This window comes from Scleropages formosus, chromosome 4, assembly GCF_900964775.1.
Source record: "Scleropages formosus chromosome 4, fSclFor1.1, whole genome shotgun sequence".
In the NCBI taxonomy this organism is placed as follows: Eukaryota; Metazoa; Chordata; class Actinopteri; order Osteoglossiformes; family Osteoglossidae; genus Scleropages; species Scleropages formosus.
Window position 1 is genome coordinate 17,233,391 of NC_041809.1, and position 26,500 is coordinate 17,259,890.

Consider the following 26,500-nt stretch of genomic DNA (forward strand, 5'->3'; position numbering starts at 1 on the left):
TGAGCTTCCATGTGCTGCTGTGTGGGATGATGAAACCTGGCCCCTCAAACCCTGCTGTGCGGGGGCAGCCATATCACTCTCCACCCTGACACCACCTTGCTCATGTTGTGCTCATAAAGTCCCTGCAAACATCCACAGGAGCTCCTTGTACTCAGAGACTTGCTAATCAGCTTTCTTTTCCTCTTTCTCTGTTACTTTCATTCTCACCCCCTCACCCCCTCTCTGTTTTTGCCTTAACCGTGAATGCACTTTTCCCATGTTCATCCATATATCAATATTTCATAAAGTGCAGCCAGAACTTGATAGCTGAAAGGATGTGGTGCACTTAAACTGCTTGTGTTTATTTATGTGTGTGTTATTTTTTCCCCTGAATGTTGTAGTGGTTGCAGGTCCAGCACTCATTCCTACATGTTGTGATGTTATGGGTTATGGGATGGTGGATGTGAGGAACCATCCTCTTTAATGGCTGATTGTACTCTTATGCTTGTTTTGAAATAAGGTCTGCATCTATGATGGCATAACCTTCTCAGGGGAGGAGCGAAGGATTCACTATGACTTGGAGGATGTGGCTGAGCCTGTGTTCCTCCACGGAGCGTCGGTCCGAGTCCTACAGGGATGGTAAGAATTGAGGAGACTCTTCCTCACCTCTCTGCAGAACCTGAAACGCTTTCTTGACCAGCCTTCTGTTATGGTTCCAAGACACCTTCTACTAGGGTCACATCTTCCTTTACAAAGTATTGTACAAATTTAACGAATGCTTCCTCCCAGTGAGCATCTGATGGCCTGGCGGGGCGGTCCAACCTGTCCCACAGATGATGAAAAGGGGTGATTGGGTTGTGCCATCGATGTATGGCTCTTTTTTTTTTTCATCCCCTCTTCAGGAGATCCATTCAGTCATGACAGCTCGTGTCAATGTGCTAAAAATCACGTGGCATCAAAATGTGCTCTCTGCCTGGCCTTTGCTGCTGGGACTCTTATTAATCGGCACAGTTCATAAGCCCCATGAAAACATGCGTCAGTTAGGATTAGGGCTGCAAATAACACTGCATTTCTGAGCTGCTTCCCCTTTGCTGGGCGTACGCTGGTGTTTTTGAGGATGGCAATTTTTGCATCCAGTTACATGGCTTTTTGACCTTGAGAATGTGAACCATTGCCTTCTGTGAGGCTATATATTTGATACCTGACAACTAAAGTGGACCGTGCTAGTTCTCTTTTCCGTTAAGACATTACCAGGGTTTCTCATTAAGAAAATCTACCTAACAAATGTAGTGTAAATGAAACTATGGGAAAAGCCAATTTTCATTGTGAGAGTAATAATCAGCCAGCTCAGTTGCTGAGAGAAGTTCTTACTGTAAATGAAAGAACACATTTCCTTGGTTGATTTTTACTAGGTGGTTCGGAGAGTAATTGTTTCTTAATAATGGCTGTGTAAGAGCAGCATAAAAAGGCCTCCTTAGAACACAAAGCCCTTTAAGCTTCATGGAGAAGTTAGGGTATTAATTGTTCCCCTCCAGATTTAAGCAGAACAAACAGAAGAGGAATGATTCCAGCCCGTTCTCTTTCGCCATTTCTTATGAACTGCTCCGTTTCTGCTACACGGCCCAGGCAGATACGGAAGTGTTCATGTTTTATTGATGTACAGCTCGCTTCTTTTGTTCTGTTAAACACGGCGTGCGCGCTACTCTCTCTTATTTTGCCGAGTGACTCACGCAAGATACAAGTCACTCGACTTGGTGCCGTTTGAGATTGTTGGGCTGTGACGGGGATTTATGCAATGCTTCATGTTTAATGGATGCCTGTCCTACCATTTACATCCAAAGGCTTCACCCTGGAGCCTCATCTCCACTACATTATTTACACCACCCTCCTGCTAGCCTCCTGCCAGACTCCTGCTCGGACCCATGCAGCTAACAGAAGAGCATGGAAGTGGGTGATGTGAGCAGCAGATAGGGGAACAATGAAGGCAAATATACCTCTGTGTTAGGCCATGCCCGGTTCTTGGAGTCTCGCACCCGACACACAGGTCATCTCTCCGACACACAACAGGAGCGGCGCCTTCGTGGTGTGGCACTAGCAGATAGATGTCTTCTAGAGGCATGACAGCAGTTCCCCTGAGGTTTCCAAATGGGCACAGCTGTGTATTTGTTCAGTATCCACTAAGGGATCCTCTCAGGTACAGACCTGGAATACTGTGAGCTGGATACATGTAACTGCTTCCCCCGTACACATTTCTTTCTGATCCGTTATGTCCAGACGTATCAGAGTGTTCGGTATCGATCACGTCAGAATCACATTTGAAATGCCATCAGTCGCAGTGCACTGGAGCCCTTTTAAGAGCACACCTGCCGCCTGAGTCAATAGATGGGGCTCCTGCTGGTTCAAAGGAATTTCCCGTCATCGTGATGGATTATTCATGGAATGGGACAATAATTAACCCAAAGAAACTCCCAGAGTAGGTCAGGCTGATGGGCTAGGCACTCGTTTCAGTTAGTGTTAACATATTTTCTTTTGCTAATGTGTCCAGGGATCAGGGCTTTAAGTCCAGCTGAGTCTCTCATACATTAAACACAGCAGGCAACAGAAGGCCTCTCTTTGGCTCGTCCTGCTTCCTGTTGCGTCTTGTGCTCCTTGTTAAGTGGTTTGAGCAAATGGCTTAACATTTTAGAAGGCCAAGGCCACAAAAGGAGCAATCGATTTCCATTCCTGGTATCATAGCTTTCAGTGTGTCCTTACAGAGGACTACCCACCCTGATGCTGGGCCAGTTCTTCCATTGAAAGGCCAAGTGCTCTGTGTAGTCATCTGGCTTGTAGGGTATGGCAAAGTTACCATATTAACCTATACCCTCTTTCCAATTTGTGTTACAACTGTGAAAAGGGAGATGGACAAGGACACTGTCTATGTGTTTGTCCCAGCTGGCTCCTGTACCGGGAGCCTAGGTACCAAGGGTCCTGCGTTGTCCTGGAGGAGGGGGACATAGTGCTGATGCATACCAGTGGCCTGGGCAGCCCAGAGATTGGCCCCACTGCCATCACCGTCGGGTCCATTCGAAGGGCTGTCACGGTACGTTCCTGGTTATCATGGACAGAACTGCGTAAATATGGTCTGAAGAGTCTGGTTCATTGACCACAATGTCTTAGCTGATATCTTTTCTCCTGCAGCTGCCTTGTGTCTCTGTTGCTCATTGTGTCTCTTCTTTGTTAGGATGACAGCCTTCCGGAAATTGAGCTCCAGCCACAAGTTGGCCAGAATGTGGCACCACTGCGTCTCCATGCGGAGGCCCACAGCTTGGAGGAGCACGGAGACCTTCCGCTGTCATGTCTCACCGTGAAATCCGGCTGGTAGGGGGACCGATCATTTTCCAGAGACGTCAGCGATGCTGGGTGGCCCTGTGCGGAATTTGCTAAAGAAAGGCGGATTTGAAAAACAGGAACAATGGCTGTGTTGTTAAGCTGGCTTGAGAGCACACGTGGCTTTAGAGTTTGACACTAGCACTGTGGGAAAAGGAGAAAACAAAATAAACAAAGGAAGGTCTTGACTCGCGATGTGGGGGCAGATGATTTAATAGGGGAAATCTAGTCAAAGCATATATCAAGGACAAATGGGTGGAATTTCACCGGTCTGTTGTTTTTATTTTTCCTCAGAATGCACCGGTAGCCATTCCTTTTGAATCACTGCAGTCCATCATGCACATGGTAGTTTGCACCTGCCAAGAAGATCCACTTCCCACTGTTCTGCGTGTGGGGCAGGGGGTGTTTTGTAGGAGTTGCCTATTTGCCTGTTAGCTTTGCATTCTGCTCTGTGATTTATGGCCTGGTCCTGCTCTGTGGAAATACAGCCACTGGAATGTGGTTTTCCGGATGACTCACTCTACAAAGGGACTTCTTAAGCGTGAGGATGTAAAACACCCTAAATAATCAAGGCCAGCTTCCGAGTGGCCCAGGTTCCTACTTCTCTGGTAGGAATATGTGAACACATTACTGAAAATCTTGTGCTCTGAGCCATCTGTGGACAGTAGGGATGGTTTATTGTTATGGAAACACTAAACTGACTGAAAGGGGGTGCAGTGGCGCAGCGGGTTTGGCTCGGCACTGCTCTCTGGCGGGTTTGGGGTTCGAGTCCTGCTTGTGATGCCTTGTGACGGACTGGTGTCCCGTCCTGGATGTGTCCCCACCCCCTCCAGCCCTGCGCCCTGTGTTGCCGGGTTAGGCTCCGGCTTGCCGCAACCCCGCTTGGGACAAGCGGCTTCAGCCAGTGTGTGTGTGTGTGTGTGTGTGTGTGTGTGTAAACTGACTGAAGCTGGGTATGTACTCCCCATGTTTATGTTGGTTGCCTCCGGATGCTCTGGTTTCCTCTCACAGTTCAAAGTCATGTTCCAGGTGGACTGGTTACTCTGTGTGATTGCATGTGTGAGACTACCCGGAAATGGACTGGCATCCTCCCCAGTGTGTACACTGACCAGCCTTGTAGCCTATTCTTCCTGGACATGCTCCAGACCTCTGCAACCCTGCCATAGGGAAAATGATTAAAGATAGTGAGTTAGTAAGCTAATAGGAAGATATTTTTTTCTGCTTTCATTCAGCTGAGTAGAAAATACTCAAGGTGTCATAATGAGCTGCTATTGCAATGGTGATTTAGAAATTCTTACAGAGAGGAATCATACCAAAAAAACTCATTTAGATTTGTAAAGAGTGCTAACAGCAGCTAGTGTGATTACGTTGAATTCGACACCCTCCTGCCTTGTTTACAAAACAGATCTGTCTGCTTGAAGTGTCAGTGGTGCCACTCAGTCGTCTGCTTACTGTGAATCACTTTCTGCCTCCACAGTTGGCTGGCATATGATACTGCTGGTTTCAAGGGCAACTACACCATCCTGGAAGCAGGTAGACCCCCGACGGCAGGGCCACATGGCTCCCTGGTGGCCTGCGTTGGATCGCTGCGTCCGATGAGAATGGTAGGAAGCGGTGGGAAGCAAAGAGAATGGCTGTGCACGGTCACTCTCCCAAGAGTGTGACCTTTAGGTAGAGCCAGCAAACAAACACCCCTGTCTGTTTGCATGTAGGTGTGGCTGAAATTGTGAAAGCTCGTTGTGTGTTTGGACATTCTGCTGGTGATACTCAGTGAATAAAGCTGGAAAACGTTGACCTTTAGTTCTGGGTTTGCCATTTGAAGTTTCCTTGCATAACAGGAGTATTTAATGAATATTTGACAAGCATAGAACATTTAGTAAACATGTGACTAGTGCTGGTGTGGTACGAGTAAGTGTTAGAGCTTATTTGCATTTAGGTCTTATAGAAAATAGAAGTTGATTGCATTCAGAACCCAAGTAGGTGCAACATGATGGAGTCTCTGTGTTCTGCTGACAGGGTGGACTGAAGGTGTGGAGACCCATGGATCCCAAGGTAACAGTGGTGAAAGAAGGGTGATTGTTTACAAGAGGCTTCAATGCTTGGACCAGATTTGAAATTTTCCCTCCTTCCCCAGATGGTGGTGTATGAGCAGCCTTGCTTCCGGGGTCAGAGCAGAGAACTGCTGGCCAATGTGCCAAGCTTATGGACTCCTCCGGGCCTGAGGGGGGCAGCATCACTGTGTGTCATTTCTGGAATGTGAGTTTTGTTTTCATTGGGTACCTGATCCTTTTCACCTTTTCTTTTGTATTGACGTAATTTTGTATCAGCAGTTCAGGCTGAGTATTGTAATGTAGTACATCACAATCTTTCTTGTGACGTGAACCAATAACCATCACCTTACAAACGCATAACTCACAGAGCTGTGAACTTCGGGCAGTACAACACCGGCTTCTCCTGAGTGCCTGTAGGTTCTCCTGATGTCACTAATCTTTCCACGTGCCATAGCGCTTACCAGTTTCTTACCAGCCTGTATTTACTGCAGCTGAGGCATAGCAGCCGTGTGTTCGCACCCGTTTCCTGCGGGCAGGAAGGCCTCACTTGCTAATTCAGAAGCAAATTTTTCAAGGTGTATCTGTGTCCTTAAGTGCAGCCCTGCAGTTTCACAATCTCTTTCATGGTCACATCATTCCTCTGGAATGTTCCTCCTGGCAATGAAGACTAAATTGTGCCTCCCTCTGCAAATAAGAAAGGAGTGTTTCTTTGTGCATGGGGGGTATTTATAGCCTTGTTTTGTGAGTGTGTTGTGTTCCCATGTATCTCCCCTCCTCACCCCCCTTCTGTGTCCTTCTTGGGACTGACTGCATCAAGTGCAGTACTATAATCATCGCATACAAGACAGTCAAAGGATGTGCACCCTGAACATTTCAAAGTCTGATTGCTCCCTACACCCCAGAAAAAGCACTGTGCTCCTCCAGCTCTGGCCCTTAGTGTCTCTCACACTCAAGAGGTTCAAAATCCAAACTCCACAGGTCCCTGTTTTGGCTCAAAAGTTGTGGAATTAACTCCCTGTATCCCGCAGAGCTGCTAAACCCCTTTCAACATTAAATAAAGGTCCGAAAACACATCTCACTGGGACCCACTTTTCTCCTGATCTCCGAACAGTTCCAAAAACTCTCATCACAGTCATCTTTGTTTTTTTTTTTCTGTCAATTTTATATGCAGCTGCTTGTGTAATGGGCACCAGCAGAAAACAGTGGTAACAGGAGAACAGTGGTGACACTCAAAAGTGACCGTGCTTTGAGAATCATGCATCTGCAGTTATGACCCGTTGCCTGTTGTGAGTTGCACTTCTGTTTACTGAGCTGTGTGTTGCTTTGGAGAAAAGAATCTGGTAAATGAATCAGTGTAAGTGTAATGGAGCAAACTGGGATCTTGGTGCAATTCTGGCTGTGATGTGTGCCACAGTATTGTTATGTATCTTGTCACCTTGACCTGTGACACTTTGTGTTTGGCAGATGGGTGGGCTACACCAAGGAGGATTACAGAGGACAGCAGTATTTGCTGGAGGAGGGCGAGTATCAGGACTGCCGCAATCTGTATGGGTCCGATCATGCCCTCCTGTCTTTTCGCTGTCTCCTGGGGGTATGTACTGTTCCCAGCTACTTTTCTATTTTTTTACTGCAGTAGACAAACCTAGATCTTCATTTCTGCTGGTTGGAACAGGCAGCAGCGGAGGAGGCCTCCATCGTCAGGCGAATGAGAGCCACAATTGAGCGTTTTCTTCAGTCTGGGCTGAGTTTTGCATCAGATGGTGTTGTGACCCAGTTCTTTTCTTTTTCATTTTTCCTGACAGCAGGCAGGCTTGTGCAAGCCCCATTTCGATTAACAGTGTCTTGAACGGCGGGGCAGTTTGAAGCCTGCGCCGCAGTTTACCCCAACTCCCGAAACAAAATAGAACGAAAGGCGGGCGAGTTGCTCGGTACCCGCGGGGGATTTTTTTGAGCTGTTTGTTTTCACTTAAGCCCCAGCCCAGTTCCACTTGTAATGGGATTAATTGCGAGGAAACAGTGGCGCCGTATCTGCTCTGCGGCCCTCGCTGTCGTGATTCCAGTCCTGTCGCTTCCCTCTGTCCTCCAGCTCTCCTCTGTAACTCAGTGCCTGGTCATTTCTGCTCAGAGATGTACAGTAGTTACCAGTCATCATTCAAATGCTTCTCACTCTTGAGTGCTTTAAAATGTGTTACACTCGAGTGTTTGCTACAGACAACAGCTGCTTTTTCGAAGGTATTGTTAAAACTGTCACTGCATAATGTTACAAAAATTGTATTTTAAGTGTCACCTGTGTGCACTGTTATGCTTTGCTTTATTATTAACAAATCAGACAGTTTTTATCATTTTGACTTTGGTCCTTGGCAGATTTTATTTTTTCATTACTGTTTATTTTTATTGTGACATGTTTACAGTGAATAATGGACATACCAAGTAACAGCCGAACTCTTTAGTAAAGGCAACAAACTATTGATACAACTGTATATTTTCTGCAGCAGGTCAGGTGGAGCACCTTTCTTAAGGGTTCTACCCCAAAACTCCTAATAGGACTTAATCCATTGACCTTCAGGTTGCACGTCTGTGCTCAATTACTTTGCTTTTTGTTGTTTCTAGAAGCTGATAATTGTGGCACTGACCTCCCACCATCTTTAAACCAGTACCCTCAACCAGGCCTGCCACTTGTTTCTGACAGGACTTCATTGACTCATCTCTGTCACTGCGCGAGGGATCGGACCTGTCCAACCCCAAGGAAACGGAGATCACCAACTTGGAAGTTCCAGATATGGAACTGATGGGACCCGTAAAGGGACCTGCTTCCATCTGTGTGAGGAGTGGAGTGTGAGTGTTTAGCTCATTCGGTGTGTGAGGTTCCCCTCAATGCATAACAGTTAAAATGTGCTTCTAACTGCACTCTTTCGCCAGCAGTTTCCTCAAAAGTTACTGTTACTCTAGTTTCCTGCTGACTCTTACCATAGCACCCACCTAACTCTATTTTGGTCTTATTTATGATTTTTGAGCTCATTTTAAAAAGCAAATGAATTTCTTAAGGCTAACTGTGATGCATTACAAATTATGCGTAGAGCATGAAACTAGATTCTTCCCACATATTTTAAGACCATCAGGATCTAAGAAAAACCTTCACCCTAAAAAATCCAGTTCTGGCTCTTTATGGTGTTTTAAGGTGCAGGGTAGAAGATCTCTGAGGTAATGGGGTGGCGATTGGGGATGATAAGAGTGATGGTTCCACCTGTCAATGTTGCAGGTGGGTGGCCTATAGTGACCGCTTCTTCTGTGGACAGCAGTTTGTCCTGGAGAAGGGTATCTACTCAGGAGAGCTGGACTGGGGAGACTCCTGCAGAGCCGCCATGTCACTTCGACCAGTCTACCTGGTGAGTGGCATATGTAACCTGTATCAGTAACAAGGCTCTGGGGCAGATGATGGTAGCAGCTAGAATGTGTGTGGTCCCTGGCACCAGATATATGGCGTGTTACATTAAAGCCTTTTTCACCAGTGTCAGGTACAAATACAAGTGTCTCTTGATTTCCAAAATTAATTTGTCCCTGAAAGCGGTGCAGATATCAGAATTTTGGATACCAAAAGCCTATTTCCCTTTATTTTAAATGGGAGAAATAATAATGCATTCTCAGCCTATCCAAAAATTCTAAATCAATTTTCCCAAATATCACTAGAACACCTACATGACTATCATTTCAACACAATATAAAAAACTTATATTTTCATTTAAATTTGTATATTTAGCAGATGCTTTTTTCCAAAGTGATGCACACTACAGAAAGCAATACAACAATTCTATTGCAATACATTGTTACAGTCATCTCTTGCATAATGTCCTAGATACATTCTGAGAAATAGGACGTTGTACAATCTGGATGTTGTTCGAACAACCCATTTGTTGTTGTTGTATGGGAACAGTAAGTTCTGGCAATACCTGTACAACTTTATATTACTGTACAGTACTGTGATTAAGCATATTAATAGAGGTTAAAAAGGATAAAAAGACACCATCTGCACATTCTAATAACAGTATAATGTAGTAAAATTATATACATTACAGCATAGTAATACAGTACAGTTTACAGTACTCGACAATAATACAAAAATACCTTTCTTTTTTAAGCTTTTTATTTTTATTTCACTTAATCAGATTTTTAATTTCTCTCACTTGAAATTTTTAAACATGAAACATTGTCACGCCCTCGCCCGCACTGCAATCGACAGCATCCAAAGACAATCAAGGGCCTGATGACAGTTAGAACACTTGACTGTAAAAGACTCTCCTCGGCTTCTTGACGCTCCCAGAATCTCAATGAGACAACCGTCCCCCTTACCTCTCATGTCCCGATCGTCTTTGTTCCCAGTCCCTATTCTTCATTCCGCGGCTTCTGGCCATGCCTTGTCTCCTGGCTGCATCCATGGATCTTCGCTCTCGCTCTGCCCGCCGATCAACCGACTCTTCACCCGTCCCCAACAATGAAAGCTCGCCTGACCCCCTTGGTTTCTGACAAACAATTCTGTACTTGGGTCCAGCCATTCCCACGTCCTCAGTTCCACGTGACAAACATGACACACACACACACACACACACACACACACACACACACACACACACACACACACACACACACACATTATCGGAACCACTTGTCCCATACAGGGTCGCGGGGAGCCGGAGCCTAACCCGGCAACACAGGGGGCAAGGCTGAAGGGGGAGGGGACACACCCAGGACGGGACACCTGTCCGTCACAAGGCACCTCCAGCAGGACTTGAACCCCAGACCCATCGGAGAGTAGGACCCAGTCCAACCCACTGTGCCACCACGCCCCCCTAAACATGAAACATTTACATTAAATCTAAACCTTTTAAAAAAATTCTTCTTTAATTTCTATTTTCTTATGGGACCACAGACGTATAAGTGAACGGACGTAGTTCGATAGGCCGTTTTGTGGGGTATGACTGTATTGTTTTCTGCAGGGGGCGCAGTGGGTTTGGCCGGAGCCTGCTGTGTGGTGGGTCTGGGGTTCCAGTCTTGTTTGGGGTGCTGTGTGGCAGACTTGTGTCCCCTCCCCCTCCAGCCCTGCACCCTGTGCTGCCAGCTTAGTCTTCGGTTTGCTGGGACCCTGCTTGAGACAAGTGGTTGTAGACATTGTGTGTTTTCTTTGCTGTCTTGCTTCCAGGTTGTTTTGGAAAACCCCGGGCATTCTTCTGCCTCCACTGAGACACCAGCTAAACTTTTCCTGCTAATTGCTCTGCTGTCTTCGCAATCATTCAATCAATTAAATAATACACCCAGTATGGCTGACAGACATTCCTATGGAATTTTATACACTTCTAAAATGCCCCACTTCCTTAAAACACTTACATTCCTAACACACCAATAGATCTGGATGCAGACACGCCAAATCGGTACATTACTGCACTTCTACTTCATTCGACTTTCAAATTTTATTGGATAAATTTTGTGAAGTATCACAAAATTTGACTGGATGATTTTTATTCCCTAAATCAAAAATTTGGTATCAAAAGCCAATAGCTGTTATAATAACATTTTGGATTAAGACAGTTAGTAAATCAAAGGATGCCTTTTGCAGAGAGTTCCCTTTTGGGACTTTTGCCTGACTGGAACTGTGTGTGTCGTGTCATGAACCTGAGGGTAGGAGGTAGGCAGCTCAGCTTCATTGACATATGTTTTGTTACAGGTGCACTGCACCAGTGGGCAGCCAAAGTTCTTGGTAAGTTCCAAATCTAAGTGGATCTCTCTTGTTTATGGTCTACTTATATTTATGTCCTTGATGATTGAAAAAACAGCAGGAATTGCAGCATCGGTTTTCTAAAGACATAAGAATTTAAAGGTATGAAAAAACATAGCTGTAGGTCATCAGAAAATGGAAGGAGTCCATGGTCTGCAGAGCATACTGACAGAATCTTTATAAATCAGCTTCTTATCAAAGCTCCTCTTCTTCCCACAGCTCCGGGCCTACAGCCAGCCGCAGTACCAGGGCGACAGTGCGGAGTACACCTCAGAGGTGACCACCCTTGTTGCCTGGACTCCCATGTCCTTCAGGGTGATCAGAGGCAGGTGAGCATCCCAGCCCAATGCCCCCTGTGTCACCCGAATGCCTATTAACAAAAGACTTTGCCAACTGTGGAAGCACACTGCACTTCAGGAGCACTTAGGGAGATGATCGTCGATGCTGTTCAGCCCAGCTTTGCTCTCCCTAGAGCTGGACCTGTCTGTTTTTTTTTTTTTTTACTGTTATCCTAATGAGGGGCGCGGTGGCGCAGTGGGTTGGACCGCAGTCCCGCTTTTCGGTGGGTCTGGGGTTCGGGTCCCGCTTGGGGTGCCTTGCGACGGACTGGCGTCCCGTCCTGGGTGTGTCCCCTGCCCCTCCGGCCTTGCGCCCTCTGTTACCGGGTAGGCTCCGGTTCCCCCGTGACCCCGTATGGGATGAGCGGTTCTGAAAATGTGTGTGTGTGTGTGTGTGTGTTATCCTAATTTGATTCCCTCTGCTTTTCGTGACCGTGAACTTTGACTGTGTGTGTTTTTTTTTTCACTGTCCAGGTGGCTTCTCTTTGATGAAGACAGCTGTGGAGGGAACCAGTTTGTCCTGCAGGAGGGCAATTACCCTGACCTCACCTCCTGTGGTTGCATGGCCACATCCATCAAATCACTGAAGCCCATCCCATTTGTAAGTCACGTTACACCCCACTGCACTCTGATGGAAAATACCTATCCATTGCTTTATGTACAGGTGGTTCTCAACTTAAAACATATGCAAATCATGAACACCCGTACTTACAGTGGCTGTCCTGTTAACCTTATTAAATTGTTCTCAAGCCCCATCGTTTGGTCGCATTGTCTTAATGACGACTGCTCCATCTGCTGTACAATAATGTCAGCTAGCACCACTGCCACTAGGCATTTATATTTGTTGCTGTTTGGGTCTTTGTCAATGTTTGGGTGTTTAGCAATGATTGCATTTTGGTTGCAAAACTTTTCCTTTGATTCCCTTCAAGTTACATTTTATTTGAAATGTCTAGCAAGGGAAAATGAGTTCTCAAAGTGCTTGAAAAGGAAAGGTGGAAAGACAATACATTTGGAAACACACAAATCGACTGAAGCCACTTGTCCCGAGCGAGGTTGTGGCTAGCTGGGGCCCAGCCCGGCGGTGCAGGATGCAGGGCACATCCAGGGCACGATGCCAGTCCTTTGCACAGCACTGCAAGCGGGACTTGAGCCCCACACCCACCAGAGAGCAGGCACAGGCCAAACCCACTGCGCCACCGCACCCCCTACTTTTAGAAATGAAAGTTAAAATAACAGTGCAGCATAAAAATATATAGTACCATATTTATATTATTATATATCAGTATTATTTTAACATTAATAATATGTGAAATTAGTAAAAAATATAAGTTGGGAGTCGTCGGAACGGTACCCTGTCATAAGACTAGGACCACCTCTTTTATAATTGCAGTGTAGTGGTTAGAGCTGCTGCTTTACAGTCCACAAAACACAGGTCCAGCTGGGTAAATGGTTAAATAATTGTATGTAGCTTTGGAGAAAACTTGAAAATGTTTGCTTAGACATTTTTTTCAGGTCTGTTATGTGTTATGTTGAGCTGCAATGTGCGAATTTCTTTGCAGGAATTAATAAAGTATTTTCCTGCCCTGCCCTGCCCTGCCCTGCCCTGCCCTGTCCTGCCCTGCCCTGTCCTGCCCTGACCTGTCCTGTCCTGTCCTGTCCTGCCCTGCCCTGCTCTGCCCCGTCCTGTCCTATCCTAAAAGCATCATATAAATAAATAAAAGTATAAACAGAGCTTTTTCATTTGTCTGTTGTCAGTGGGACCTAGCTAAACCAAGTCTTTAATTCGGACTCCGGCACCCTTCCTCTCAGTGTTTTTCAGATCCCTCCATCAGCCTGTTTTCTCTGGACTCCTTCGAAGGTCTGGAGACAATAGCTGTGACAGCCATCGAGCACTTGGACAACTTCTTCACTCAGTCTCTTCGGGTCAGCAGTGGCCTGTGAGTCACCTTCAGTTCACCAAGCTCATACTGTTCTCCAAAGCTGTGGAGTATTTCTGAAACCAGCATACACAGTTAGGGCTATAGCGTAACAGCTGTTCATAGGTACCTGTGAATAATGTACTGTATTTATATCATTCCATGTTAGTGTTATTTTAACATGAGTAATCTGCAAAATTAGCAAAAAAGTATAATAAAGCCCTCGTAGAACCTAGCATCCTTGCATGTTAATTGTTTATACAGTATATCATTGTAGTTTATAAAATACAGTACAGACATGTGTTGCTTTAACAACGGGGATACGTTCTGCGAAATGCATCATTAGACGATTTAGTTATTGTGCGAACATCATAGAGTGTACTTATACATACCTAGATGGTATAGCCTTGATGCATTCAAGCGACGCGGTAAACACGAGATTTATGAGGCTGCTGCCGGCGTAAAAGAGCATGCTGTTTTACAGTAAACTTTTTTACAAGTAGAAAGAGTACACTGTAAAATACCGATAAAGAGTACAGTACAGTAAATACATAAACCAGTAACATTGGTGTTTATTATCATTATTAAATGTTATGTACGGTATATAATTGTATGTGCTATACTTTTATACGACTGGCAGCACAGTAGGTTTGTTTACACCAGCACCACCACGAACACGAGTAACACGTTACGCTACGATGTTATGACAGTTATGACGTCGCTAGGCAATAAGAATTTTTCAGCTCCAGTGTAATCTTATGGGACCACCATCATATCAGGTCAGTCATTAAGCGAAACATCGTTAAGTGGCGCATGACTCTCTAAGAGGATTTGCTACTTACGGTGAACTGGACTTACAATGAAGTTGTTGGAACGGAACCCTGTCGTAAGCCGAGTACTACCTTTACTGAGACGGTGCAAATACAGGTAATTATCATACCTCTATCCCTAATAGTAGGGCAAAGGGTCCCGGATGTCAGGAGGGTGATCATACAGCCCTCTCTAAGAAAATGTAAAATGTGATCTAGCCATAAGGGGGGCGCGGGGGCGCGGTGGCACAGTGGGTTGGACCACAGTCCTGCTCTTCGGTGGGTCTGGGGTTCGAGTCCCGCTTGGGGTGCCTTGTGACGGACTGGTGTCCCGTCCTGGGTGTGCCCCCTCCGGCCTTACGTCCTGTGTTGCCGGGTAGGCTCCGGTTCTCCGCGACCCTGTATGGGACAAGCGGTTCTGAAAGTGTGTGTGTGTGCGATCTAGCCTTCAACAGTTCATTCAGGTTATCTCACAGATGGAGTATTCATTTTCGTTCAGCTCTTGAGGCAACCTGCTGTTTGTGATGGGGCCTTATAGCGTAAACCCCGGTGCACAAATCTACATGTTGGTTTTAGAAGTACGCATGACTGTGCCCTTTCCCAGGTGGGTGGCATATGAATACCCCAACTTCAAAGGCCGTCAGATGCTCCTGGGACCCGGCAGTGTATCGGCGTGGGCCCGTCACAGCGGCTGGGACACTGTAGGTTCTCTGCACCCTCTGAGACAGGTAGGACTATGTTGAAGGTGGTCAGGTAGGGTCTGCGCTTGGACTGTGAAAGAGGATGCTGAGGGAGAAGCTGAAAATAGCTCCTAGTGTATGGCCCCATTAGCCATTTGCCAGTTTATATCAGTATATCAGGTGGTCAATGTGGTCTCTAATACATGTCAGTGAACACCATATTTGACCACTACTGCACTTTTGGGGGCATTTTGTGCTATGATTCTTTTCAGGGGCATCTCTACTGCCAGCATGCTCTACCGTTGTTTGAGAACTGAATTAGGGTGAAAGTGAAGCGCTTGGGAAGGGTGACCTTAGACAGAGTGGTACAGAGCTCCCTGCTGTGGTTACCTTATGGTCTCACATGCTCCTCGTTCCATCTCCAGTCACCAGGAACTCTGCCGCGTGTGGAGATCAGCTAGCGGTTGCAGCTACTGCCTATGTGTGGGCCGGGGGTGGGGTGGGCCTTCACCTAAAGAGCATACATACCTTCCGTGCCTCTCTTTCAGGTCAGGAGATGAAATCACTGTCACCTTATCTGCCGTCCCCAGTAGGGCACCTGGCCTTGAAATCGGAGGCGGTGTTTGTGACTGAGGGTGGGAACGCAGGGATCCTTGAACGCCAGCGAATGGGAGCTGAGGCCTGGGTGCCAGTGATAAAACCACAGTTGCCACAAGGACGTTTATACATGCTTGAGGCAAATGGGGGCCTGCCGAGACAGCTTCTTTGTGAGCCTCTGCAGATTTTTGTCAACAAGATAATTGCAGTATGATTACATGGGGGTGTAGAGATATGCAGCTATGTGCCAAGAAGAGGGGTCTTGCAGAAAGACTCAAGTTTTCAATGAACTCATAGGTTTTTACTTTGCTGAAATAGTTAGAGTACCATGCTCAACATTTTCAGCAGCATAGTCTCAACTTGGACTGAGCCGGACGTCTGATCGCCACAAGTTATGGTTGGACTTACTCTTTTAGCAGGGACTTTTCTCCAGCACCAGCCCCAGATTTTTGTGGCCCTAAGCACGAGCACAGTCAGTACTATCATACCTTTCTGAAACAGATGTCATTATAGCACACAGACTCACAGTGTGTACATGTGTACTGCAACATGAAGACGTCGTGTCTGATGTTACTTTTGTTGGATGCGGTAAATTTAGGGATGTGACAAAGTTCAAATTCCAATTCGAACGTGTCGACCATTGAACATTTTTGGCAGATCCAAAATCCATAGAATTTTAACGCTTTTTTGGCAGATATGAATTTGATGTTGAAAAAAGAAGTAGTCGAAGCAACGCAGCTTATTATAAGCTTTATTTTATATGTATATGCATTGCTGTATTCAGCAGACACCTTTATCCAAGGTGACTTACCCTGCTTGATACACTGCAGTAAACTTCACAGTCATTTACCATCTGTACAGTAGAGCAACATGACCCTCACACACACAACTGGCAATTTAGAGTGGCCATTTCACCTGAAATGGACTGTGGGAAGAAACCCACACAAATGGGGGGTGGGGGTGGTGTAAGAAAACTCCATATAGACTAAGCAGGAACTGAGGGAGTAAAAATACTAGTATCAGCATTCAGAGGTGTTATGCACAGGCCTACTCGGACAACTGGGGGGACACAACTACCCTTTGTGCACCTTTGACCTATGAGTAATAGGAACATAGTAATACACACACACACACACAGACAGACACTATGAGTACCTCGTTGTCAATTCAGGGTGACATAGTAATTGTAATGTTAATTATTAACAACTATTAATAATTATTAATGGGGGTGCGCTGACGCAGTGAGTTTGACCGGGTCCTGCTCTCCGGTGGGTCTGGGATTCGAGTCCCGCTTGGGGTGCCTTGCGACGGACTGGTGTCTGGTCCTGGGTGTGTCCCCTCCACCTCTAGCCTTGCGCCCTGCGTTGCCGGGTTCACCGTGACCCCGCTTGGGACAAGCGGTTTCAGACTCTCTGTGTGTGTGTGTGTAATTATTAGTAGAGCAGCAGGTGGCATAGTAGTTAGACCTGCTGCCTGCATTCAGAGGCAAAGGTTGCCAGTTCAAATCCCACCTCCTGCTGTAGTGCCCTTGAGCAAGGTACTTAACCTCCAGTACAAATGATCCAGCTATACGTGTGAGTAAATCAGTGTAAGTAACCTAACATTGTAAGCTAGTTTGAAGGAAAGTGTCAGATGAATGTAAATGTAATGCTTTTGGACACTGGGTGATTTCCTGCTGAGTCGCCCCTGACAAGCACGTCTTTGCTCAGCCCAAGGTGTATGTTCGGGTATGGAACCGCTGCCTCGGCTCCGTGCTGACAGCAGAGAGTGGACAAGGCTGTTCGCCCCCTGTCAAGGTGTCCCTCAGCCCCCCTGGCAGCCTGGACACCCAGCTGTGGGTCTTCAGCGGGGCTCTTCTCAAGTGTAAGGTAAGAGCCTTTCTCGTAGAGCACCGCTAGCCATCTCTGTTATTATGAAAATGAGTTACAAATTCGGTCATCCTAGACTTCTTTCTGTATTGCTGACACTGACTCACTTTCGAATGGTGTGTTTATCAATATTTACCTAGGATCTCACAATTAAAAACATGGTATCACCTAAAGGGGGTGCAGTGGCGCAGTGGGTTGGACCACAGTCCTGCTTTCCGGTGGGTCTGGGGTTCGAGTCCCGCTTGGGGTGCCTTGCGATGGACTGGCGTCCCGTCCTGGGTATGTCCCCTCCCCCTCCGGCCTTACGCCCTGTGTCACCGGGTAGGCTCCGGTTCCCCGCGACCCCGTATGGGACAAGCGGTTCTGAAAATGTGTGTGTGTGTGTGTGTGTATCACCTAAAATGATGTCATATATTAGGCAACATGTGGAGATGTCTGCTGTTAAGTATCAGAGGGGTATTTCTGCAGGCATCTGAAGGTGTCCTATGGTATCTCCATGCTGTTTGCCCTACTAGGCCACTGCGATGTGCCTGTCAGTGATTGGTGGGAGGGCATCGCCGGGGGCCCGTGTGGCCCTGTGGCCCCAACATGGGCGCACCAACCAGAAATGGAGCCTCAATGAGAACGGAACTATCTCTTCCCATCTTGACCACAACCTTGTCCTGGACCTCAAAGGTAAACCACACGATTTCTGTATCAGAGTCTCTCTTGCTTTCTTTGTATGATCAGTGTTTGAATTGTACAGCTTCACAGTAGATGGTGTGTCCAAGGCGTTACTTAGCGCCATGCTGAACAGACATCGAGGGTTACTTCTGTTCACAGTGGGTCCTCTACTTACAAACTTAATTGGTTTCTTACCTAGAAAGTTTATTAGTCAAATGTGACACAGAGTGGGTTGGGGGCTCATCACCAGTTCTATTCTATTCTCCATGCAGTTACCCGTGTAATGTATGCCGGGAAAAACAGGGGTGTGACTAAGTGACTGTGCTTTGAGAGTCACGTCTCTGTTTATATCTCTGTGTTTGTTGGTGAAATGCACTTTATTTATGCTCAGTTGTATGTTGCTTTGGGGGAAAGCATCTGCTAAATGAATAAATGTAAATATAAATATCAGCAACATGACAGCTCCCTGTTTTGGATGGGATCAGTGCAGTGAGCTCTATTTCTCTCCCACTGAGCAGCTCATAGAGACCAGGCTCTGTGTTTAGTGTCCCCTGACTGGGTACTTGTGACCTCTAAAGTAAGGAAGCACAGTGAAAAACACTGGCTGGAACTAGAGCAGGATGTTGACAAACTTAAGGCAGCACACACAGTTTGAAATGGTACGCTAGTGCTACTTGTGAAGAAATACTTATTGAAAAGTTTGTTGTGGCAAAATGTTAATAAGTGCAGTACTGTAAGAATAACTAGGGACTGGTTCCATCAGGGCTGGAAAAGGTGTGCTTTACTGGCCAGCTGACACTGCACATAAAACATACAAGTTGTTCACACTTGCTGTTGCCAGGTTCAAATCATCATTCATTTGCTGTCAGAATGGGCATTACTACATGTGGTGTACAGTGTGTTAGGTGACAGCCCATGTGACCTTGAACAGAAATGTGAACTGCACTCATGGTGGGAACACTACACAAGTTGTACACAAGCCACGCAGCAACTTTTTCGTTACAGTACTTCAATTGACATGGATCCTGGAATAATTGTGTGGTTTTGTTAAAACTTTATATGTATACAACTAGGTTTTGGACTGTGCAACAGGAATGAATAATTCTTCCATAACTCCCTATACAACATGAAGCCGCTTACTAGAGTAGCGGCTGTACCGGCTCAGCAGATGGTATAGCAGTTAAGGACATAGACTTGTAAACTGGAGGATGTCCTGCTCACTCCTGCTGTTGTAGCCGTGGGCAAAGTACTTACCATGAATTGTGCCAGTGAAATACCCAGGGTGTAACACTCTGTGGATAAAAGCATCAGCCTAAGCAATAATTGAATAAGAAGGACATTACAGTAATTCCAGTAACCACATGGTTATCTATATTAATATCATGCTAATATAATGTAATATAATAGGCATAGACATTGTTGATGTAATATAATGTAGTTTTATACTGTTAATATAATGTTCATATAATATACAGTAGTATTATACCAACCAACCAATGTCTTTTATATTGTTGCTATATTCACATTTATTCATTTAGCTGATGCTTTTCTCCAAAGCGACATACATTACAGAGGCAAAATACAAAAAGTGCATTACATCAACAGAAGGAGAGATTTGGAAGCAGACACGTGACTCTAGAGTACAGTCAGTTTTTTACGTTCCACCATATGAACCAGTATACATCACACCAGTAGGTGCTTATAAGCTTTAAAAAAAAAGGAACATGTACACATTTATCAAACACTTACGAGATCAGGGGAGAAGTGAATTCAAAAAAGGAGAGTTGTGAGACCCTTCTTAAGCGTAGAGAGAGATTCAGCAGTTCTGAGTGACAGAGCGAGGTCATTCTGCCACAACAAACCCAGAACTGAAAACCTTTGCGCTTTTGATTTTGGACCTCTTGTGCTTGAAGCCATGTGGACAGAGGTGGAGGAGCGTAGCAGTCTGGTTGGGGTGTAGTAAGCGAATATATACAGTATGTCTATTAACAATACAAAACAAAATATAAGAATTCTATTAATAATATTAAGGCATTCTAGTAACTCCAGTAAACACAGTAATAACAAGCATGGTAATGGCAAGCCATTATTGGAATCAGTTTCTGTTCTGAGGGAAGTGGCTTCTTGTCCTGCTTGTTTTCCAGGGGGGAGTGACTTTGAGAAGGACCTCCTTGTTACCAGTGACTTCACAGGTGACCAGGCGACACAGTACTGGGACATAGAGGTGGCGTAGAGCAGAAGCACTGGACTGAAGAGGACTGGAGCCATGCTGGGGGTGTGTGTGTGTGTGGGGGGGTTGTGTATGAGTGAGTGAGTGAATGATACCCCTGCTGCAGGTCAGGCCGTCTTAGGTCATGAAGCAGTGTGACAAAGAGACTTCCTTATAAATCTCATCTCTCCTCTTTTTCATCTCAGGTCCCAAAAACCAAACTGCAGTAACATATTAGAGTGAAAACTCACATCAAATAAAAACATTTATTGTACATGAGGAAAAAACATTGCTGTGCCACACAACTGAATTCCCACACCATGAGAGGAGTGATGAGGTCACAGCCCAATGAGACCCACAATTTTTGGCCACATGGCAACTCCCAGCGGCCGTCTGTATATTTGTGACCTTACAATGGACAGTGACCCTAAGCCACTTTGAACATGTTAAAGTATTTTTCAGACATGGCTAAATATTTTGGTTAATGCTACAGAAGCACATTTGCACTATCCAGGACTCATGGTTTTTATCTGTAAGGGTGAGTGTTACTGTGATGCGACTCCACCCATTTTACCAGTTTGTGAAAGAATCAGAGACAAACAGGCCTTCGAGAAATAGACTAAAATTCAGCATTCACACGTGTCTTTGTGGGTCTGTTTATAATATGCAGAAAGCTGCTTGTTCTAGAAAATTCCAAGCCTTAGATAAAACAAAGCAGACCATATCAGCTACTTTGTACTGGTCGTTTAAAATGACTTCCTGGCAGAACTGTATATGTTTTCAGGTCATTTCACTGGACTTCTGACAAAACACTTGTGTGTGTGTATGTGTGTATATATATATATATATATATGTGTGTACATATATACATACACACAATATTCAGGAGCTAATTAATGCAGAATGATATCGGTATATAATTCATGTCTATAGAACCAAATATGTATGTATATTAAAGATGTTACCATGTGCATTTCAGAGCACAGTTTTTAAAAAAATATATATAATTATTAAAATTATAATATAATTGCTTCTACAGATTTTTTGCCTGGTAACACACTGCTACAGTCACTGGCTTTTAAATAATATTGCATTACAGTAAAAACACAACAGACAAGAAGACAAAGGATTAACATTTATGAAAATATTTTCACTTTCCATACTGCTTAATGTTTATACATAGTATCACATAAAATAACTGTGCAAACAACTGTCATTCACTCATTTTACAGTTTTTGTATGCTTGCGGATATCCACTACTATTCAAACTAAGAGAGGTAAGGTGGGGTACAACAATTAATGAGCATTATTATTATAATTCTAATAATTTTCTCCTCACTCATACACACGGACAGCAGGGTGTGGAACTGCAGAACAGGCTTCAAGGTATCAAGCAGACCGATGTGGAGGAGGACTATTTAGCGGAGCAAAGTGTGAGCACGTGACCTAACACACTTCCAGCAGTCCCTCACTCCACAGCGACAGGACCAGGCTCAGTTTATCTGAGTGCAGGGACAGGGGCAACTCTGCCACAGGGTGGCGCTCTCCGCCGTGCAGCTGCCTGAGCGCCGCCAGGTGGGAGATGGGAAAGCGGAGGCCGTGGCTCTGAGATGGCGATACAGATAGAAGTCTCAAATGACAGAAGTTAAGAATAACAAAGATACAGATCTTTCAACATAAGTCATCAGACTGAAGAATGAAAAGATCGAAGGTGAGGAAGGCACCACCTCTGACATGTCCTCCTTGTCCTCTTCATCACGCTCTCCCATCATGTGTGTCTTCCTGTTGTTCTTCAGGGAGTGTAATACATAGACCACCATCTCTGCAGGCTTGTCCTTAGTGAACCCCCCCACACACACACACACACCACACACACACACACACACACACACACACACACACACACAAAAGAAGTGTGTCAGTATTCAGGCTTAGGATGTACTCAGAAGCTACAGTGCGGCCCCTGCTCAGCTGCTTGTACCGTTCTCTCCTGGCTCGGCTCCACAGTCACCATTACGTGGTCTTTATAACGCAGGAAAACTGTGTCCTCCAGTGCAGGCATCCTTCCCACTGTCTCAAATACACATGCGCACACACACACACAGATAAACAAACAGTCAGCCTCACTGCTATGGCAATCAGGCTGAAAAATACTGTCTCTCCCTCTCTTGCCCAATGCCCCACCTTGAGTGACGTCGGTGTCCTCTGGCAGGTAAGGGGGCAGGCGGTTGGACACGAAGTCCCTCTTCATTCCAGCAGAGCGCAACTCCTCCCGACCCTCTTCCATCCTGTCCGCCAGCAGCCTGAGGAAGCCCGACAGCTGCTTGGCCACATCCGTGAACGGGCCGGCATCCTGAACAGACGGTCTGAATGGTCAGCTTTTCAACACACAGCCAGGTTCGCCCTTTCTAAAAAAAAATCTCCATCAGTATGGACAAGGAGTCTGGCAGGTGGGAAGGACTTGGTTGTATGGACACAAACAACCGCAGTCCTATTATTGTTACCGTAAGAGTCCAGTGCCGAGCACAGGCTCCTCTACTGCCCAGGCACGACACATCCCCATTGCTGACCTACTGCTAGTCCGACACATACTGCTGTTTCATATTTATTGCTGCCTAAATATTGCCAAGGAGGGCGTGGTGGCACAGCGGGTTTGGCTCGGTACTGCTCTCTAGCGGGTCTGGAGTTCAAGTCCTGTGTGGGGTGCCTTGCGACAGCCTGGCATCCTGCCCTGGGTGTGTCCTCTCCTCTTCCAGCCTTACGCCCTGTGTTGCCGGGTTAGGCTCCGGCTCGCCGCGACCCCGGTTGGGACAAGCGGCTTCAGCCAGTGTGTGTGTGTGTAAATATTGCCATCTATACATTTACATTTATTCATGTTTTCTCCCAAAGCGACAGTCAGACAGACAGTAAACAAAAGTGCATTCCAATAAAAGACACAGATGCAGAATATGAGTACTGACAGTTTGTCCAGTTGTACAGTTTTGCCTGGCGCACATCACACAAACAGCTACAAATGGAAGTGAAATAGAGAGGTGATGGTGAGAGAGTTTATGGAGCAGTTGGGAGATCAGGATGTGGGTCCTGAAAACCATTTTGAATATTGAAAGGGACATTATTTTTCTCCACATTTTCTTCTTTGACTACTACTTCTGAGACACCAGTTTAATTTCTTCACATAAACACAAAACGGAAGAGCATCCAAAACGTTGCTTTCGTTGGTGCATCGTTTGGTGCCAATAATAATGGTTGGAGAGGTGCAAGTATAATGGAACAATTACCAGACCATTATGAGCTTCCTGGGTAAACCGGCCCTCATGCTCATGTTGCTCCTCATGGAGTCAAACAGGAAGCCTGGAAAAACATCGAGCAGGAAGTCACCCCAGGACCTGAGAGCAAGGAGGAAAACAGAAACACCATTTCAGAGCTGCAAGGCTCATGGAGGGACGCGTGAATGAGAAGAGTGTGATAACGCCCGGTGCTGTTATTTATACAATAGAAATTATGCAGCCTGATGCAGGACTTGTGAATATAGAGGTGTGAAAAGCTCATTTACTTTAGACCACTAAAGGTATCAAACAAAACTCTGCAGCTAAAGCAAGACTTCCTCTGGGAAAAAAAAAAAAAAAAAAAGAGTACATTACGCAGTGACCACAGCCCAGTGACATGAGCAGCGCATCACGTACATGTTCTGATAGGCACTGATGGTCAGGTGGGTGGAGTGGGTAGCTCCTGCTGGCGTATCCGCCTGGTGGATCGTTCCCCGGGGCAAATAGAGCAGGTCGCCCGGCTGCGGAGGGACACATTACATTTACTTTTTTCACTTATCAGACACTTTTCCCCAAGGCAACTTCCAATGAACTCTACGTAGTGTTATCAGCCCACACACCTTATTCACCAAGGTGACTTACACTGCTAGATACACTACTTGCAATGGGTCACTCATCCATACATCAGTGGAACACACTCTCTTTGTCACTCACACACTATGGGTGAACCTGAACGGCATGTCTTTGGACTGTGGGAGGAAACTAGAGCACCCAGAGGAAACCCAACCCCATGTCCTCTTGCACCCCATGGCGCTGTGAGACAGCATAAGATTTACATTTATTTATCTGACACTTAGTGACTCATAATATTAAGCTATTTAGAATTATTTACCATTTTACTAGAGCAATTTAGTGTAAGTAGCACATTCAAGGGTGCTACAGCTGGAGATGGCATTTTGGACCTGTGACTTTTGGGTCCAAAGGCAGCAGCCCTAACCTCTAACCACACACAGGACGAGCGAATCCCAATCAACCCCCTGCACACAAAGAGACATAAAAGACAGCACTGCGTATATGTGTGTGTGTGTGTGTGTATTTCCACAGTAGTTCTGTGCTCAACAGGTGAGGGTGAGGTGCAGGCTCCCTTATTGCCCACCTTGAGTGTGATGTCATGGGTGGGGCTGCCGATACGCTCCTCAGACTCTAGGCTGTACTCTCGTGCCAGGGGCACTGTGGGCTCGTACAGGCGCCAGTGCTTCTCGCCCTCCAGCTGCAGGATGAACACCTGAGGCGGCAGGGGGTTAGTGTCTCAGGTATGCGGTGAGCGCTGGGGGAACAAGAGCACAACTCCCTTCTCCCTGCACAGCACACTGCACACCTCAGGGTAGTGACTCAGTGGTGTGTAACCTGAAGGCTGCTGCTTCAAGTCCCACGTGGCCTTACTGTACTACCCCCCCAGTGAGCCATATGATCCAAACTGCTCACCTCGACGTCGTCATAATGCGGGGGCAGCCCCTGGGACTCCTGTGGGGTCAGGTAAATGTTGGAACCCACCAGGCAGCCAAAGAAACACTCCAGCTGCTCCTGGATACGCCACAGTTCATCCTGGACACAGAAGACCACAGGGAGCAGGGCAGGAAGTCCGCGTCATCCGTGCCGAGGACCGAGGCGAAAGCCCCAGCTGCTCGGTCTCGTTTCTCATGTCAAACTCCCAACTATGAGTTAAAAGTCCACTCACCTTGAACCGCTGCGGCTGATGGAACTGTATAGTGGCTCTCCTTTGGTTAAAGTCCTTCTCCAGCTGGCTGTAGATCACCCGGCCCTTCCTGTTCATCACCTTCTTCTTGCCGTTGACACAGCGGCACACGTTGAGGTCTCTGGCATACTCCAAGCCGTAGCCACACAGCTCCTTCAACTCAGAGAGCTTGAAGAGAGACTGGCTGTAGGCCGCCACATCTGGGTCCCGCCTCTGGAGGAACAGGGGCTTCTTCTCCCAGTACTCCTGGAAGAACTGGTCTCGTTCTAGGGGGGTGATCAGGCTCTGGAAAAGGCTGGAAGGACTGCTGAAGTCAAGGGGACAGGGGACATCCACACAGTCCACTCTTCTCTGCTTGGAAAGGACCCCGTCCTCCTCTTCGGCGTCCTTCCTGCGAGCAGATTTTCTCGGCATCGTCGTCTCCAAGACGCCTCTCTATCACCTGGTAAGGCTGGTGGGATGAGGAGACAAGCGATTCTCCTTAGGACAGAGCAAAGGCGCTATCTGTTAACATCAAGTCGGTGCTGAGTGGATCCACTGGATGATGAGGTGAGCACAATCAATAACACAATAGCTCACAAAAAAAAAGAAAAAAAAAATTGTCAACTTGAACTGCACGTGAAAATGCTTTAAGAGAGAGTGTTACTTTCAAACTGAACACGTAGGATTACTTAAGAGCTTATACTCTTCATATTGAGTGTATTCCTGTGCTCTTGTGTGCATCTATGTCACAAACTTACTGCAGCATAACTAGTTCACGCGTTAGCTCCCCACTCACTGCCCTAGAATCGCCGAAAATGTCAGTATTTTGCTCCAGAAGGTGCTTCATTTCAACAGTATCAATCAGCTAAACACCCTACGCAGTAACTGCTCCTAATGCAAATGGGTCGCACTGTTTCACACATTCATTTCTGAGGAACAGTAAAACTTGCCACCTTACCAAGTCCTCTACGCACATGCCATGCGGCGGATAACAGGCGTCACCGCGAAAACGCTCCGACGAGAAACACGTGACCCTTACGGAACGGATCCTCCTATGCGGCTTCTCTTCGAGGTGGAACTGCTGTTGCCCCACAATAAAACGTGTTAAAGCAAATCTCGCACAACCCTCAGATGATGTACAGTTGTTTATATATATAATCAAGAATTCACCTCAGTTCTCCTCAGACTGCTTTGCGCAAGATATTAAAATTGTTAGCAACGTTCTGTTTTCCACAGATGCCATTGAGGAC

The 26,500-nt window shown here is 46.1% G+C and overlaps 2 protein-coding genes across 6 annotated transcripts in view; one reads left to right on the forward strand and one right to left on the reverse strand.

Moving 5' to 3' along the window:
- Positions 1-21,207, forward strand: part of LOC108936207 (uncharacterized) — a 41,584-nt gene extending 20,377 nt beyond the window's left edge. The window contains exons 6-22 of one of the 2 annotated variants that reach the window (XM_018755422.2): positions 500-618; positions 2,914-3,061; positions 3,203-3,339; positions 4,826-4,952; positions 5,365-5,400; positions 5,483-5,604; positions 6,864-6,990; positions 8,089-8,234; positions 8,659-8,785; positions 11,116-11,148; positions 11,386-11,495; positions 11,979-12,105; positions 13,314-13,441; positions 14,834-14,957; positions 17,216-17,374; positions 17,890-18,049; positions 20,182-21,207. In XM_018755422.2, the coding sequence (XP_018610938.2) occupies positions 500-618; positions 2,914-3,061; positions 3,203-3,339; positions 4,826-4,952; positions 5,365-5,400; positions 5,483-5,604; positions 6,864-6,990; positions 8,089-8,234; positions 8,659-8,785; positions 11,116-11,148; positions 11,386-11,495; positions 11,979-12,105; positions 13,314-13,441; positions 14,834-14,957; positions 17,216-17,374; positions 17,890-18,049; positions 20,182-20,270 (2,019 nt within the window). In that variant the 3' untranslated portion in view covers positions 20,271-21,207. Of the gene's footprint in view, positions 1-499; positions 619-2,913; positions 3,062-3,202; positions 3,340-4,825; positions 4,953-5,364; positions 5,401-5,482; positions 5,605-6,863; positions 6,991-8,009; positions 8,069-8,088; positions 8,235-8,658; positions 8,786-11,115; positions 11,149-11,385; positions 11,496-11,978; positions 12,106-13,313; positions 13,442-14,833; positions 14,958-17,215; positions 17,375-17,889; positions 18,050-20,181 lie in introns of those variants that run through there. The other variant, XM_018755423.2, reaches the window with a different exon arrangement.
- Positions 21,208-21,372: 165 nt separating this feature from the next.
- Positions 21,373-26,264, reverse strand: riox2 (ribosomal oxygenase 2). Of its 4 annotated transcripts, XM_018755079.2 has the most exons (10): positions 26,209-26,264; positions 25,251-25,719; positions 24,998-25,117; positions 24,669-24,797; positions 23,930-24,033; positions 23,530-23,632; positions 22,431-22,599; positions 22,228-22,316; positions 21,974-22,081; positions 21,373-21,851 (listed from the first exon to the last, which is right to left on the reverse strand). In XM_018755079.2, the coding sequence occupies exons 2-10, from the start codon at positions 25,680-25,682 to the stop codon at positions 21,693-21,695; spliced, it is 1,413 nt and encodes a 470-aa protein (XP_018610595.1). In that variant the 5' UTR covers positions 25,683-25,719; positions 26,209-26,264; the 3' UTR covers positions 21,373-21,692. The 4 variants fall into 4 exon arrangements, with proteins under 4 accessions (XP_018610595.1, XP_018610594.2, XP_018610592.2 ...); XM_018755078.2 differs by having other exon boundaries at positions 21,974-22,075; positions 22,228-22,599; XM_018755076.2 differs by having other exon boundaries at positions 22,228-22,599.
- Between the last annotated feature and the right edge of the window lie 236 nt (positions 26,265-26,500).